Source organism: Lingula anatina, chromosome 6, assembly GCF_051362555.1.
Source record: "Lingula anatina isolate TDL-2025a chromosome 6, LinAna3.0, whole genome shotgun sequence".
Lineage (NCBI taxonomy): Eukaryota > Metazoa > Brachiopoda > Lingulata > Lingulida > Lingulidae > Lingula > Lingula anatina.
The window spans coordinates 13,230,591-13,247,825 of record NC_141772.1 but is presented as its reverse complement, the minus strand read 5'-3'; the positions used below and the strand labels follow the sequence as shown (position 1 = coordinate 13,247,825).

Below are 17,235 nucleotides of genomic sequence, written 5' to 3'. Positions count from 1 at the left end.
TTTCAATATCATAGTTTATGAATTTCTATTCAAGTTCAATAGCAACCATGGGCATTTCTTTGCCAATTTTGCAGATTTAAAGGCCTGAAAACATGCAAAAAGCAGTTCATCATAAAAAGTAGGTCAAAGGTCAATTTCAAGGTCACAGATTGCTAGTGTATTACTACCTATTCAAGTTCAATAGTAACTATGGACTTATCTCTGTCAGTTTTAGAGATAAAGGAGAAAGAAAATTTGCAAAGTTCAGTTCATAGTAAAAAGATGGTCAAAGGTCAATTTTAAGGTCACAGTAAATTGCAAGTATATGACTTACTACTTAAGTTCAATAGTAACTATGGACCTATCTCTGCCAGTTTTGGAGATAAAAGGGAATGAAAATTTGCAAAGTTCAGTTCATGTTGAAAAGAAGGTCAAAGGTCAATTTAAAGGTCACAGTAAGTTCTATTCAAGTTCAATAGCAACCATGGGCATTTCTTTGCCAATTTTGCAGATTTAAAGGCCTGAAAACATGCAAAAAGCAGTTCATCATAAAAAGTAGGTCAAAGGTCAATTTCAAGGTCACAGATTGCTAGTGTATTACTACCTATTCAAGTTCAATAGTAACTATGGACTTATCTCTGTCAGTTTTAGAGATAAAGGAGAAAGAAAATTTGCAAAGTTCAGTTCATAGTAAAAAGATGGTCAAAGGTCAATTTTAAGGTCACAGTAAATTGCAAGTATATGACTTACTACTTAAGTTCAATAGTAACTATGGACCTATCTCTGCCAGTTTTGGAGATAAAAGGGAATGAAAATTTGCAAAGTTCAGTTCATGTTGAAAAGAAGGTCAAAGGTCAATTTAAAGGTCACAGTAAATTGCCTCTGACTTTCTATTCAAATTCAATAGTAACTATGGGCGTATCTTTGCCAGTTTTGGAGATAAAAGGGAACAAAAATTTGCAAAGTTCAGTTCAAAAATAGGTCAAAGGTCAAATTTAAGGTCACAGTAAATTGCCAGTATATGACTTCCTATTCAAGTTCAATAGTAACTATGAACCTATCTCTGCCAGTTTTGGTGATAAAAGGGAACGAAAATTTGCAAAGTTCAATTCATGGTGAAAAGTAGGTCAAAGGTCAATTTTATGGTCACTGTTAAATTGCCAGTAAGTGACTTCCTATTCAACTTTAATAGTAACTATTGACCTATCTCTGCCAGTTTTGGAGATATAATGTTACAATTCTGAGTTACAATAATGTGCCACCACAATGTACTTTTTAATACAGCATAACACGAAAACCGTATGAAATACAAAAAAACGGAGACCACATGCAAGGTTGGGCTTTACATGCTCTACAAAATGCAAAAAAGAACGGGTCGCTAGCATTAACGGTTCCCGAATTAGAGACAGTTTTCAGTTTCGGTATCTTATGGCCGCTTCTCCCGTGAAAATGCACCGATTGACCCTAAATTCACGGAGATGAAAGATGACCCAAAGGGTAACACTTCTCAATAATATTATTGGTTAAGTCTGTGTAGTGTCTGAATAACAGTGCAAATAATATTTTTTTTGTAAAAAATTTCATTTTTTTTGAAAATTTTGGCCTGTTTGACCTTGAAATAAAGGTCAAAGGTCAAATCCAAGGGCATATTTGAAATCTACACATATGACTTTTGGAAAGCCGTCTGTAGAAATTTTTCCCATAATTCCTTCCGTAGGGTAGATAATTGGCATTGAATTTTCAAAAATTTTGACAAGGGTGCATTTCAACAAGTGTCACGCCCAGGTTAATGCACCGACTGAGACAAAAAAATCTGGGGGTTCAAGTTGAGGTTATATGTGACCTAAATCCAAGAGATGGGGACAGGGGTCCTTGCGGTCTAGGAGGAGAAGCGGTAACGGTGACTTGTATCCGGCGCCAGTACGCGGAGCCGGCGGAGCCAACGGAGCCGGCGGAGCCGGCGGAGCCGGACGAGACGGGTCGGGACTAAAACCATGAGTACCGCCAGCGTACACGCTGGTGGTACTTATAATAATAATAAAATAAAAAGTGCCTTCAAATGAACATAAACACTGGAAATGTAACATTACAGATTTTGTCTAGAATTTTTACAAGGAATAAGGAAAGTTTAACAAAATTCAACTACAAAGGAGCACACAACTGTGATTAATATTGTAAAACTTTTTGACATTTTTGATTTATGTAACTGACACTTACAGTATATAACAGTACAAAATAGTTTCATTTTAATAAAATGTCTGAAGACTAACCCTACACAGTTGGTAAAATGTAACTGTGAACACAATCTTAGAGTTAATAGTTCACATATTTATTTTGGCATTTCAATTACCTCTGCCTGAATACAACAAGTTAAACTTTCTGATGTATTAAACACCAGTGGAGCCACATACAGTGAAACCTGAAAGCTCAGCCAGTGTAGGATAAAATAAGAATTTTAGGTAGAGGAGAAATGGGATAACTATCTACAAAATTCATTTTCATTAATGCAAGGTGTATTTAAAGTCTTTCTAATAAATAACATGTTAAACTAGAGGATCAGAGAGGCGATACCGCCTCCGGATATTGTACCACCAGCTGGAGTAAGCGCATTCGTATGGACCCCCCCCCTTCCAAAAAGGGACACCATCACCAGTCTTGTGCTTGACAAGCTCTATAAGATTTTCGAATTGACTTGCATTTTCCTACCCTTGATCACTCCTGTATTCTCTAGACAAAAGGCCTATTGGTTTTCCTTGAAAAGTGTTGTTAATGGTGCATATATGCTGACAAAAGAGAAAACCTAGGGGCAACAAGGGGCACATCTCTGCTAGTTTTAAAGATATGAGAGGCAAGAAAATATGCAAAGCTCAGTTCATGGTGAAAAAGTAGGTCAAAGGTCAATTTCAATATCATAGTTTATGAATTTCTATTCAAGTTCAATAGCAACCATGGGCATTTCTTTGCCAATTTTGCAGATTTAAAGGCCTGAAAACATGCAAAAAGCAGTTCATCATAAAAAGTAGGTCAAAGGTCAATTTCAAGGTCACAGATTGCTAGTGTATTACTTCCTATTCAAGTTCAATAGTAACTATGGACCTATCTCTGTCAGTTTTAGAGATAAAGGAGAAAGAAAATTTGCAAAGTTCAGTTCATAGTAAAAAGATGGTCAAAGGTCAATTTTAAGGTCACAGTAAATTGCCAGTATATGACTTACTACATGTACTTAAGTTCAATAGTAACTATGGACCTATCTCTGCCAGTTTTGGAGATAAAAGGGAATGAAAATTTGCAAAGTTCAGTTCATGGTGAAAAGTAGGTCAAAGGTCAATTTAAAGGTCACAGTAAATTGCCTCTGACTTTCTATTCAAATTCAATAGTAACTATGGGCGTATCTTTGCCAGTTTTGGAGATAAAAGGGAACAAAAATTTGCAAAGTTCAGTTCATGGTAAAAAGTAGGTCAAAGGTCAAATTTAAGGTCACAGTAAATTGCCAGTATATGACTTCCTATTCAAGTTCAATAGTAACTATGAACCTATCTCTGCCAGTTTTGGAGATAAAAGGGAACGAAAATTTGCAAAGTTTAATTCATGTTGAAAAGTAGGTCAAAGGTCAATTTTATGGTCACTGTTAAATTGCCAGTAAGTGACTTCCTATTCAACTTTAATAGTAACTATTGACCTATCTGTGCCAGTTTTGGAGATATAATGTTACAATTCTGAGTTACAATAATGTGCCACCACAATGTACTTTTTAATACAGCATAACACGAAAACCGTATGAAATACAAAAAAACGAAGACCACATGCAATGTTGGGCTTTACATGCTCTACAAAATGCAAAAAAGAACGGGTCGCTAGCATTAACGGTTCCCGAATTAGAGACAGTTTTCAGTTTCGGTATCTTATGGCCGCTTCTCCCGTGAAAATGCACCGATTGACCCCAAATTCACGGAGATGAAAGATGACCCAAAGGGTAACACTTTCCAATAATATTATTGGTTAAGTCTGTGTAGTGTCTGAATAACAGCGCAAATAATATTTTTATGTAAAAAATTTCATTTTTTTGAAAATTTTGGCCTGTTTGACCTTGAAATAAAGGTCAAAGGTCAAATCCAAGGGCATATTTGAAATCTACACATATGACTTTTGGAAAGCCGTCTGTAGAAATTTTTCCCATAATTCCTTCCGTAGGGTAGATAATTGGCATTGAATTTTCAAAAATTTTGACAAGGGTGCATTTCAACAAGCGTCACGCCCAGGTTAATGCACCGACTGAGACAAAAAAATCTGGGGGTTCAAGTTGAGGTTATATGTGACCTAAATCCAAGAGATGGGGACAGGGGTCCTTGCAGTCTAGGAGGAGAAGCGGTAACGGTGACTTGTATCCGGCGCCAGTACGCGGAGCCGGCGGAGCTTATGGAGCCGGCGGAGCCGGCGGAGCCGGCAGAGCCAACGGAGCCGGCGGAGCCGGCGGAGCCGGCGGAGCCGGACGAGACGGGTCGGGACTAAAACCATGAGTACCGCCAGCGTACACGCTGGTGGTACTAATAATTTTAAAGTTAAAACTGTTTCTTTAAAACTGAATGTTCTAGTGACTAACTTTCTTCCACGTACATGTATATCTGCTAATACACAGAAGAACTGATGTAATGATGTGCTATAAGCCTAAAACAACAATTCATTTTTGATGGGAATTTTTGAACAAGTATACTCACGTGTACTGGTTCTACTACATGAACATGATCAGTGTCTCAAAAGTCATGTAAATTAAACATGGTATCAATATGATGAAATAAACTGATACCTATTTATCATATTGCTACTAAATTTCTGAGTCATACATCATGTGGTTTTTTTTTCTTCCTTCAAGATAAATTGTTTTATTAAATAACCAATCAGATGGCTTCAAAGTACAAGTATAATGTGATATCCTTGTCAATATTATCATTATTATCAAAGCCACTGAACTGGCTGTATTTCAGTCAAAATCTTTCCATTTCTTTCACTTTTGTCCTCATATAATAATGCTCAAAGAATTGAATTTTTGCTTTCACTAAAGACTTCCTTATAAATGTTATTTATTATTGAAACCAAAAATATCACTTCTTTTCCTACCCATATCTGTGTCATAGGTCACATGATTTCCTGGATTTGTTGACATATCTGGAAAGGTCTATATTACCTGACTGTGCCAGAACACCAATGGTTTTCAAGGCAGCTGCCTGGATTGAGCCATTCTCGGCATGGATATCAAGCAAATACAGGACGTGTCTGGAAAATAAATAAATAAATAAATAAAGAAATAAATAAATAAATAAATAATTTAATTAATAATTTTTGATTTGTATCCTTCCAATTCTAACACAATTGAAGCATGAAGTTTTGAAAGTGAAAAAGTGAATTTTTGTCAAATTTGGTGCAGTGTGAATTGCAAAAGTAATAAATAAATAGATACAGCCACAAACAAACTTACCAAACAACATCTACTTAGTAACAGTATCTATCTAAAGGTACATCTTTGTAGCATATAATGTAAAGCATTGTACCTTACAAGGCATCAAACAGGGTCATGTTTCAGGAAATAGGACAAGAGCCCTTTTAGTGATCAGGTATCTATTGTGCATTGTGTCAAATGTCTTGACCACTATAAAGGCAAAAATGTTTGATCAATGTTCTCAGCTGTTTACTCACAGTGCACAATCTGTGGTCTGGATCTGCTGTTTTAACTTCCCACTGGCAAAGGCCAAGTCACACAGGAGATTGCAGCCACACTGGCATATAATAGGGAAAATTTTGATAATTAGTACATAAACGTCACCATAAGCTAGCAAATCTAATATGCATTGTATCCTGTATAAGTATATATTATACCTATAAATCATTTACTAGGGCACAAGTATTTAAAATGTTCCTTACATGATATTGATCTTATATAATAATTATCATCTTTACCAACATTTAATCAAGGTGGTAAAAATTTATTTTTGGCTATTTAAAGGTAAAAACAAAACCTATATATGAATACATTCTCTATCAAATATTAAACAGAGGAAGGAGGCAGAAAAACACACTAGCATACTGACTGTTTCTTGATGGTTGAGTTCAGGCAAAAATTAATTACGACCAAAAATTAACTTTTAATCTATGTCATCAAACAATCCAACTACAGGTAATTTTAACATGTTGACTGAAGGCTGCATTTTTCCTGTTCATCAGATTGCATAGTTACTAAAACCCATTGAATATTTTATTATTAATCTTCTATAACTGCAAATTTTTCATAATAATTGTAGGAATAGCACTGTAATAGACTGACTTTAACCTTGCAATCATTTCCTTTTCAATTTTACCTTGATTTGGCCTGCATGTGAATTCTGTCAAGAATAACAATTACTTCAAATGATTATGTGGAATCATTATATAAGATCTCCCCAATCCATTCAATAACATGAAGTGAAATAGCTGACCAAGTCAAGAATGGTGTACATACACAGCAAGATCAGTGCCTGTTGGTTAACCATGTACAAATTTGACATTGGGCAGTTGGCAGACACACTGAGTATACTAAAATATTCAACTGAACTGACCAGCTATCATTAACCCTTCCAGCTGCTTTCTTTATCTAAATGCATGTTTTTCTTCTCATCAAATAACACGAGAAAAACTCACAAAATGATTTTTTTCACTTATTATGTGAGATACATGTATATCCAATAAGTGACATAATTCTACATTTAATTTGATTATAGTATGCTAGAATCGCTAATTTTCTTGTTATTATAGACACTTGTGTTCCCTTTTGTCTATAGGTGTTTGTGATCAAGTATGTTTACAAACATGTCAACGGAGTAAAGAGAAGATTTTTTCTGGTCCGGATATCAAGAGATGACTAAATATGTTGCTTTGAAATAAGATACTAAACCAATAACAACAAAGGGAAAAAGACACTGTCAGTCAAACAGCACAAAATGCACATATTCAATAAGCAGCACTTGCAACCTTTCATCCACTAATATATGGCTATTCCAATCACACCAGCCACTGTAATTACTGACCTTCAATGTCCACTAATTTTGAAATACTCTCCATCTTGAACAACAGTACTAGTATGCTGTTTGGGCCGCAGGGAGAAAACTAGATATATCTAATCTATTTGGTCTAGAGACTCAGCTAGCAGTACAATAATATACTGCTATTGATGATTCTCTCAGCCTAGTAGCATTCACTGGCTAGACAAACAACACCTGACCTTCTCCACAGTATCTTATCATGTAACACTTACTGTACAACCTTCTCAACATAGCCTGCTGTAATATTTTTCTTAATTTAGTCAGCTATTTCTTTTCTTTTCTTTAAATTGATTAATTGAATTAATTTTCATGAATTTCCACCTTCTGGGGTGTGTGTGTTTCATTGTAATTAACTTAATGAATAAATATTATGAAAACTGTGCCCCTGGGATGGTGTTACATAATAAGCAACACTATCAAGTTACTTCTGACCTCTTTAGGCCTATTTTTAACATTCAGTGAGAAAGCCAATACATGTAGTACAGGTATCTACGGAGCTTTGTTAGTATCATATTAACTTTTTTCTATTTTCATTTAAGTTTTATTTTATGGAATTTTCACCTTGGTGAAAATTATTTTCACCGCGGTGAAAATAATTTACACCGCGGTGGAAAATAATTTACACCGCGGTGGAAAATAATTTTCACCGCGGTGGTAATTCCTGGCCATCTCGGCCCGGGTGATGAATAGGTAATGAGAACCTTACATTTGCCAGATGCCGTCACGGTGCATGCTATTGTTACATACACACAAGGTTGGTGGATCTGTTCGTGGGGCCACTGCCGTTAACTTAGGTTTCCCATCTATATTTACCACCTATATAATTAAAGTCCCGCTTGCAGTTTTATGCAAAGGGAATCCCATTGTTATTACTAAATACTTAACGTTATTTTTGGACAATGTATTTTTAAATATTAGTGTGATGTGTTTGCCCATAGATCTTATCTTAATAGATGTAATCTCGGTTTCTTCGGAGAGGTTTCTTTTTACAAATATTCCCAATAATACGCAAGTTATTATAAAGGGAAAAGCGACGTACAACATTGCAGCATTTCGGTGATTTTTAATCTATTCGAATGCTGCCCGCTTCCTCCACATTCCTGGGATGATTGGCACATAAACTGGTTAAACCGCGTGCATGTGCATGTGAGTATCTTTATCAACTTACTTCCCAGACATCTGGTAAATTTTGGATTTGTACAACCTACATGTATGCATCACCCGGGCCGAGATGGCCAGGAATTATCACCGCGGTGTAAATTATTTTCCACCGCGGTGAAAATTAATTCCCACCGCGGTGTAAATTATTTTTCACTGCGGTGAAAATAATTTTCACCGCGGTAGAAATAATTTTCACCGCGGTGAAAATTCCGTAAAAATAAAACTTAAATGAAAATAAAAAAAATGTTAATATGATACTAACAAAGCTCCGTAGGTATCTCAGAAGAAATGATTAAATAGACATTTTCTCCCAAAACAAATTCTTCCAGCTATTATAAAATAGCGAATGTATAGTACACACAGGTGGAACTTTAATCTAGCACTGACAAAACAACAACATGCTATTATGTTTCCTTGATCTAGACCTACTTAAATATTATGGCGTAACAATTAAAAGAACAGAAGAAACTCTAGTTATGATGTTTGAAATTAAGACACTTGAAATTTAGCCAATGGCGGCTGCATTTATTGAAGGCCCCTTGATAAAAGAAATGAAGTATATGTAGCTTAGTGATAAACATTGAATAATGTTGAGTAATGATACTTACTTAAAAATACACTCTTTCTGATTGGTCCTAGCATTATGTGACCCAATTTAGCCTATTGTTATCTATTCCCCCCCCCCTCCCCACCGCCCCGATGACAATCAACACCACCTGGTGACCCTCCAACACAATACTACCAGGTACTTCTGCCTGACCTATCTAATGCTTTTATAACGCATGACTCTTTTCCAGAAAAACAAGTTGTGTAACATATTTTTTTTTTGGGTTAACCAAATAGTTATGCAAGTAAAAACCAACATGCCAAGTTGACATCCCCCCCCCCACCCCTCCAGGCAAAATATGTGAAAAAGGGGGAATTACAACTGCAGAAACCTTTGTATTCTGAGATAAAAGATAGGCAAAACTGGAAAGTTAGAAGAAGAACCAACCCTAATTTTGAGGAAAATGTTTATTTTCACACCTTTTAGTATTACTAATGTTGCTAATTTCTTCAATATTTTTTTCAAATGTAAAAACGCATTGGCTATTGGGCACATTTTACGGTAAGCAGATTTCTTTTCTCAGTGAAGTTGGTCTTGACTTGATTGTAAAAAAATAAGCTTGTTATAGTTAGACCAAGGGTGGTCAGGTTTCACAAAAAAAAGTCAGGCTTAGATAAGCCTACTTAACTTGGCCAGCCAACGATGTAAAATTGCCTTTAGGATATTCGCATCAGAGTTTTACGAACAATTGACCCCTAACGGCTGTAGCTGATGTACCTAAATGGCCCTTTGTTGCCAGCCACTAGGGGTGCAAAAATCAGTCAGGACAATCACAAAATGCTCTAGCAGCTTGCTTAAAAGATAAAAACAAGGCAGCAAAGCTGTCAAATGTACAGACAAAGAACAGAAAATAAAGATGCAAATAAGTGAAAAATTAAATTTTCACAAAAAACTGTTAAATTGCCAGAAAAATTTACCAAACAGACTGCGTTGCCTATTGAAGCTGTATGTTAGACCCATGTTTCTTTCCTGTAAGTTTGAGAACAGTAAGTGACATGATTTCCCTTAAATGGTCATCATAGGAGCAGTGCCCAAAATAGGGGTTTCTTCAAATTTTGATGCAACATTACATAATGTCTAACAGCATAATGACAATCAAATGTTATTAATAAAATATTAGTAACATGGACATTCAGAAAATGTGACAAGCAAAAGTCTTCAAGATCATGGAACTTTAAAGTCACACCTTGAAAATGCCAATATGTGAAAAATTAAATTTTCACAAAAAACTGTTCAACTGCCAAAAAAAAAACAAAAAAAACAAACAGACTGCATTGCCTACTGAAGCTGTATTTTAGTCCCATGTTTCTATCCTGTAAGTTTGAAAACAGTAAGTGACATGATTTTCCTTAAATGGTCATCATGGAAGCAGTGCCCAAAATGGGTGTTTCTTCAAATTTTGATACAATATTACATAATGTTTAACAGCTTAATGACCATCAATTTTTAATTATAAAATATTTGTATCACAGATATTCAGAAAATGTGACTAGCAAAGGTCTTCAGGCCCATGGAACTTCAAAGTCACGCCTTGATAATGCCAAAATGTAAACAAGACAGCACTGTTCTGAAATGGGTTTATTTCCATTTTTAACACTTTTTTAACATAAAACAAAATAAACATTTTACTGCCATTTTTATATGTCCAACTAAGAAAATTGATGAGATGGGAAAAGTATCAATAGAACAGTGTTAAATGTCCAATTTCCTCCATTCTGAGATTCTGAACATAGTGGATGATTGAATCTGACAAACTGCAATGATATGAGTTTATTTCCATTTTTGACACTTTATTACACAATACATGATAACAAGTTTACCATGTTTTTTACATAATCAACTAACAATGTTGTAAAGATGCAGGAAATATCAAACAAACACTTTTAGGCATCTTATTAGTTAAATAATGAGACTGTTAACATGCCTAATAATTGAATCTGAGGAAATGTGAAAAAACAGTATAACTTCTTAAGTAATGGCCCGATTATGCTTATTTTCGAACTCAACCTGCGTTTTAGTAAGATTGACCACTCCTGTGAGTATAATTACAATTGGCCAATCCGTTTTTCTTATATTGTGTTATCAGTGTTGCATTTATATTGAAAATAGTGAAAAAACAACATAAATTACCTAAAAGTGACCCGATCATGCTGATTTTCGAACTTGACCTGCGTATTATGAATATTCATCAGTTCTGTAAGTTTCAAGTCAAAAGGTAAAATGGTTTTCCACTTATCGTGTTATCGGTGCTGCATATATGCTGAAAAAAGTGAAAAAACAGCATAAATTCCCTAAAAGTGACCCGATCATGCTGATTTTCGAACTTGACCTGCGTATTATGAATATTCATCAGTTCTGTAAGTTTCAAGTCAAAAGGTAAAATTGTTTTCCACTTATCGTGTTATCGGTGCTGCATACATGCTGAAAAAAGTGAAAAAACAGCATAAATTCCCTAAAAGTAACCCGATCATGCTGATTTTCGAACTTGACCTGCGTATTATGAATATTCATCAGTTCTGTAAGTTTCAAGTCAAAAGGTAAAATGGTTTTCCACTTATCGTGTTATCGGTGCTGCATATATGCTGAAAAAAGTGAAAAAACAGCATAAATTCTCTAAAAGTGACCCGATCATGCTGATTTTCGAACTTGACCTGCGTATTATGAATATTCATCAGTTCTGCAAGTTTCAAGTCAAAAGGTAAAATAGTTTTCCACTTATCATGTTATCGGTAAAAGTGCACGGCGACGGCGACGACGGCGACGACAGACGCAGATGATGGCTATATGTACAGACACATCTGTGTCTGTACATAAAAATGAGATAACCACCTTGTCCTTAAGCCCACTTTACACTGAATTGCGCCCTTTCTGCGTCCAGTACTATGGCCCATTTTGAGAGTTAAAAAAAAAACTTTATGTACCGACAACTGGCCGATCACTGAGCATTCTTTCTGCAACCAAAGCGATACTTGTGTCTCCTTTCTACAGCCACAGCGATGCCAGTTTCATGGTCGCACAGGACGCAGAAAGGATGCCCTCCAGTATAAAGGGGGTTTTTAAGATGCTTTGTGAAATCAATCTAGGTTCTGACCACCAAGACACACAACAGACTTTGCTAAGATCAATTTTCATTTTGTAACACGGGTCAAGAAATAATACTGTGCATCCTTTTCTTGTGTCTGCCACTTACCTTCTGAACATCGACATGTTTGGGCAGTCTTTTCATTTGTTCTACTATTGCACCGACAAAGGAACATCTTTCACATATCTCTTCCAGCACAGCTATGCACTCGTCTGGAAAAAAAATTTAATGAATGACTTTTTAAAGAATCATGCAATTAAAAGTCTGCTCACTTGAAGCTTTTTGGATTAAAATGCATACTGGCTACAAAAGTTACATTTTACCCAAATCCAACCTTAATTTCTATAATTTATCTAGAGCAGCAATTTCAAATAACAACATCTATTTCATCTAATGTGAAAAACGCGCCAAGTGCAAGACTCAAGTCCTGCACTCTTTGTCAGTTGAAAACTTGTTATTATAAATTATCAAACTAATTTCTTTGCATAGATCAGATCTATGTTCTTTTTTTCTATGAAAAAACTAAATATTACTTAGCAAAAATGCTTGAACTGACATGGAATTCAATAAAAAACATAGCATTTATAGTAAATTCACGTAGAAATTCTCATCAAAACACTTACTGTATTTTATCACAGATGACAAGTCTCGTAACATGTTCAGCAAGGAGACAGAGCTGGGTTTTGTGCACGCTTCCAATTCGGCGGCTAATGCTTGGCACTTATCTTCCTTTTTCACAGGCAAAACAGGTGAGACCTGCCTCTCACTTTCACTTTCACTCGGCATCGACTCATCTTCATGGCTTGTCTTGGAGCAGCAGCTGTTGCTTCTGAACGCTCGGGTGTTCAAATTATTTTCTATTTGAAACTCTTCGACTGAGATGCTGAAATTCTGCACTTCTGGATTAGAGTTACTGATAACTTTGCCATTCTTGGTATTGTTTTTCTGTATTTTACGGCTACCTTTTTCGTCCAACGCATCAAGGGTAGTGGCGTCAGATTTGGACCTGGGTTTGGACCTCCATTTTCTGACGCGTGCTGTAGTAAGTGAAGAGAAAAAACTCCTATTCCATTTCTGTGCCTTGTTCTCACTCATCTTTTTCCCCTGTCTCTATCTCAGTCAAGATGGTTGGCAGAGCTGCTTGCTCATGCTTTTCATGTTTCTGGATACAATTCAAATGCAGGGGGACATGCAGTCCGAGCAGCATATAGACAGCAATCCTCTCACAATTTTTCGGTCACATAAGCATATAATCATTAGTAAAATTGTTGGCACAGTTCAGTATGTTTCCCAAATGCTCATCCACAGTGATAAATCGCCTGCAAAAAATCAATACACAAAGTGCAAAAATATAGCAACCAGCAGCTGAGACACCCTAAAAATACCAATAGTACCAGAAGGCTGCATGAGATGAAAGTCAAGATTTCGAAATTGCAATGGCTTAAAGAAAGAAAAATAAATGAATAAATAATTCAGGATACAGAGTCATGAGTAAATATAGTATGATACATGCAGTAGTTGATAGGAAAATGCATGACGCACTGTAATTGTTGAGAATTTAAAAAGCATATCTACTACTCCCCTTGGAACCAAATACTGTAGCTATTTCAATGAAATCACTGACAAAAAGGCCAAAAATAATCTCACTTAAATAAATCAATAAATTCCAAAACCTACTAGTAAATTAATTCTCACTTAAATAAATCAATAAATTCCAAAACCTACTAGTAAATGAATTATCTTTTGTAATAGAGAAAAGGTAATGTGTTATTATGCCTACTGGGTCTCAGAATGACAAAAGAATTTACAAGAGGCTGAAGACACCTTAACTAAGGAGGGTGTCCAATTTCAAATACTTGATGGCAAGGGAAATTTAATGCTATCACCACAATCATTTAATCAATTTTATCATTATTGTTCATATCATTAAGTATATTACTATTATCATTATTAATATCATTTTCATAATGATCACTGTCATAATTATAAGAACTTTTATTATGTATATACTATAATTCTTATTATAAATATTATGATGATCACTATCAACATTATCATCAGCAAAATCAACATTAATATCATTTCAATTATTAAAAATAAATACCATAAAAGCTTTAAGAACCTTACCTCAGTATTACTTAATGTTACCCAAACCAGTCAATCCATTCCCTTTACCTGTAAAGAACAGAACATGAAATAAAAATCTGCAGTAGATCTTCTATAATTGTACTACCTCTAAACTGCACTCTGCACTGTCAAAATTATCAGCCGATCCAACTTAAATATACCGGTAACCCATGAGATTATCTCCGCTTGCATGAAAGTTCAGTGACACGCCAGCTCTGAATATGGTGTTTTGTTATCTATTGCACCAGCAGTAATTGTTACCCACAATACCCCAAGGTCACCATAACCCTTGGCTGCAGGCAGCTAGCAAAACATTCGAAAATGCAATTACGTACAATGGTAAACAACCAAACAGGTATGTAATATTTTCTTTAAAAAGGCTAAAAATAGCAACAAATGCCAGAAACATTTCTGAATCAATAAACCGGGTAACTCAAATTCTGAAATCAAATTTGATAACAAAAATGGACATTAAATCATTGTGTTGCAGGGCTGTCCCCATGAGCAAAGGGGGGGGGGGGGGGGGATACAACTGTCCCAAGCATTTCCATTAATTTTGTCATTAACAGCCAATTCCATTAAAATATCCAAACTTAGGAGTACACTTGCACTGTATATTGGCCTTCTGTTCAGAAGTCATGAAAAAACCCCTCAATTATTGGACACATCAGTGAAGATAATTAGAAATCCATTTGACATGGAAGATAGAACCCTTGTCATCTGGCATCAGAAAATCTTAAAAATGATAAAAAAAAAGTGCATTTACCTTAAAAAAGCAAGGTACAGAAAAAACACTCATCAATTGGCCATTTGATTTCTTTATCTGTATTAGCACAACCTTAAAGTGCAGCTATTAACAGAGAGAGAGAGAGAGAGAGAGAGAGAGAGAGAGAGAGAGAGAGAGAGAGAGAGAGAGAGAGAGAGAGAGAGAGAGAGAGAGAGAGAGAGAGAGAGAGAGAGAAGAGCAAAAAAAAAATGTATGCATTATTACTAAAAGGGTCACCTTTTAACTATTTGTTTTCACGTACAGACTAGTCCAGGAAATTGGTGAAAAATTGTGCATTTTTTACCTACAAGCATGAAATTTGGCACACTTATGGACAATAAAATTCTAAGCAAATTTGGATATATGGGCATGTCTGAAAATTCCAAAATGGCCGTCAAATCCAATATGGCCACCAAAATACCTTTTCAAATTAAAACTTCAAGTACATAGTCTTCTAATGACTTAAAATATCATATAAAGGTTAGAAAACACCATGGTAGGAATCCTTCAGGTGTATTAAATCCAAAATGGCCGCTAAAAGTAAAAAAAGCAGACCATTTATTCAAGTTATCCATTTGAATGGGGAATTCATCAAGCACTTAAAACTACAAGCATAAAATTTGGCAGGTTTGTGGAAAATGAAATTCTGAGCAAGTTTGGATGTATGGGCATATCCGAAAATTTAAAAATGGCCTTCAGATCCAAGATGGCCTCCAAAAATACGGCTTCTAATTAAAACTTCAAGTATATAGTCTTTTAAGGGCGTAAATATCATACAAAGGTTAAAAAACACCACGGTATGAATTCAGAATCAATATTTGCTTTTTTAGGTGAATTAAATCCAAAATGGCCGCCAATAGTAAAAAGCACTCTACTAATCCAAGATATCCAGCAGAGTGGTTAATTCATCAAAAACTACAAGCATGGCATTTGGTTCAGTTGTAAAACAGGATTCCAAGCACTTTTGGATGTATGAGCATGTCTAAAAATTTCAATATATGGCCCCCAAATCCAATATAGCCGACACAAATACCCGTTCAAATTAAAACTTCAAGTATATATAATCCTATAATAACTTAAGATAACATTTTATGGTTAGACAAGACTATGGTATGCATGAAGTATCAATATTTGATTCTTTAAGTGTATAGAAATCCAAAATGGCCTCCAAAAATAAGAAAAACAGGCCACTCACAGCAGCAGTATGGTGAATTCATCATGCACTTAAAACTACAAGCATGAAAATTGGCTCAATTGTACAGAACAGGATTCTAAGCAATTTGTTATATAAGGACATGTCTGATTATTCTAATATGGCCACTAAAACCCTTTTAAAGTAAAAAAAGACTACTATATAATCTGACTGACAACAGCCTTTACTCTTTTTTGGTTTTTCGCTCCTTTAGTTACATTTAGACCCAAATGACCATAAAAAATGGAACAGGACTCCTTTTGGTCTAGTTGTGACACCACATGCAGCAACTCTATAAATGTCAAGGATATGAAAATGTCAAGGTATTTTCACAAATAAGTTTCAAATTAACGAAAGTTATTTTATCAAGTAAGTGTTGCACATTTTATGGGCGGTCAACCTTTTACTTTAGTAAATGGACAATATCTCAACAGAGGATAACAGCTAGCTACACCGAAATTTCTACTTATTTGGTTAAATAATTTTCATTCATTAATGTGTGCCTAGCTTTACTAGTAGTTGTGTTTCCCTCAGCTTTCCCAGTATTACCTTAAAGCTAAAGCTTCTACATGTAATCCACTTTCCCCAACAAAATACCAAGAGGCATTGGTCGTTTTTAACACCAGAAAGCATCAGTTTACATGCATGAGGGTCAATAGGAATATGAAAGTGTGGTAGGGCATAGTAGTAGATGTAGGTTACTAGTGTGAACCCTTATAGGACCAGTCTTCCAATGCTTCTGACTCAGTTTACATGCATGACGGTCCATAGGAACATGAAAGTGTGGAAGGGCATATTAGTAGATGTAGGTTACTAGTGTGAACCCTTATAGGACCAGTCTTCCAATGCTTCTGACTCCCCTCACCACAGTTAGCAACTGCACACATAACTACAAACAGATGTGGTAGGAGCTACCTGGTAGATTTTGTAAGCTGGGTAAGTGAATACTCCTCATGGCTTCATTCTGGATTGTCCCACAGAGACAATGATGTCGGAAATCTCATGAATTTTTACCTTTCAAAGTCCATATTGCACTAATTTCTTGGTGTAATCCTCAGAATACATCGTTTTTTGAAGTTTTGTATGTATTAACTGTCTGGAGGATTTAAATTCTTTTATTTTCATGTTCAGTTTTTTGAAAGTATAAGTTTGTAACTAAACAAGTTACCAAATGATCAAATGAAAACCAAAGTTTGGCGCCTATCAGTGCTTCTTTTTTAGTGCACGAAGTGTGAAGTCTGCAATGCAACT

General features: G+C 35.4%; 1 protein-coding gene across 5 annotated transcripts in view; it reads right to left on the bottom strand.

Annotated features, from left to right (window-relative positions):
* Positions 1–17,235, bottom strand: part of LOC106175217 (leucine-rich repeat serine/threonine-protein kinase 2-like) — a 73,069-nt gene that overhangs the window by 49,977 nt on the left and 5,857 nt on the right. For 4 of the 5 annotated variants that reach the window (XM_087014655.1, XM_087014658.1, XM_087014657.1 and 1 more), the window contains exons 2-6: positions 14,027–14,074; positions 12,523–13,218; positions 12,008–12,111; positions 5,671–5,750; positions 5,162–5,250 (exon numbers count right to left, since the gene is read on the bottom strand). In XM_087014655.1, coding sequence (XP_086870781.1) covers positions 5,162–5,250; positions 5,671–5,750; positions 12,008–12,111; positions 12,523–12,994 — 745 coding nt within the window. In that variant the 5' untranslated portion in view covers positions 12,995–13,218; positions 14,027–14,074. Of the gene's footprint in view, positions 1–5,161; positions 5,251–5,670; positions 5,751–7,034; positions 7,243–12,007; positions 12,112–12,522; positions 13,219–14,026; positions 14,075–17,235 lie in introns of those variants that run through there. The other variant, XM_087014659.1, reaches the window with a different exon arrangement.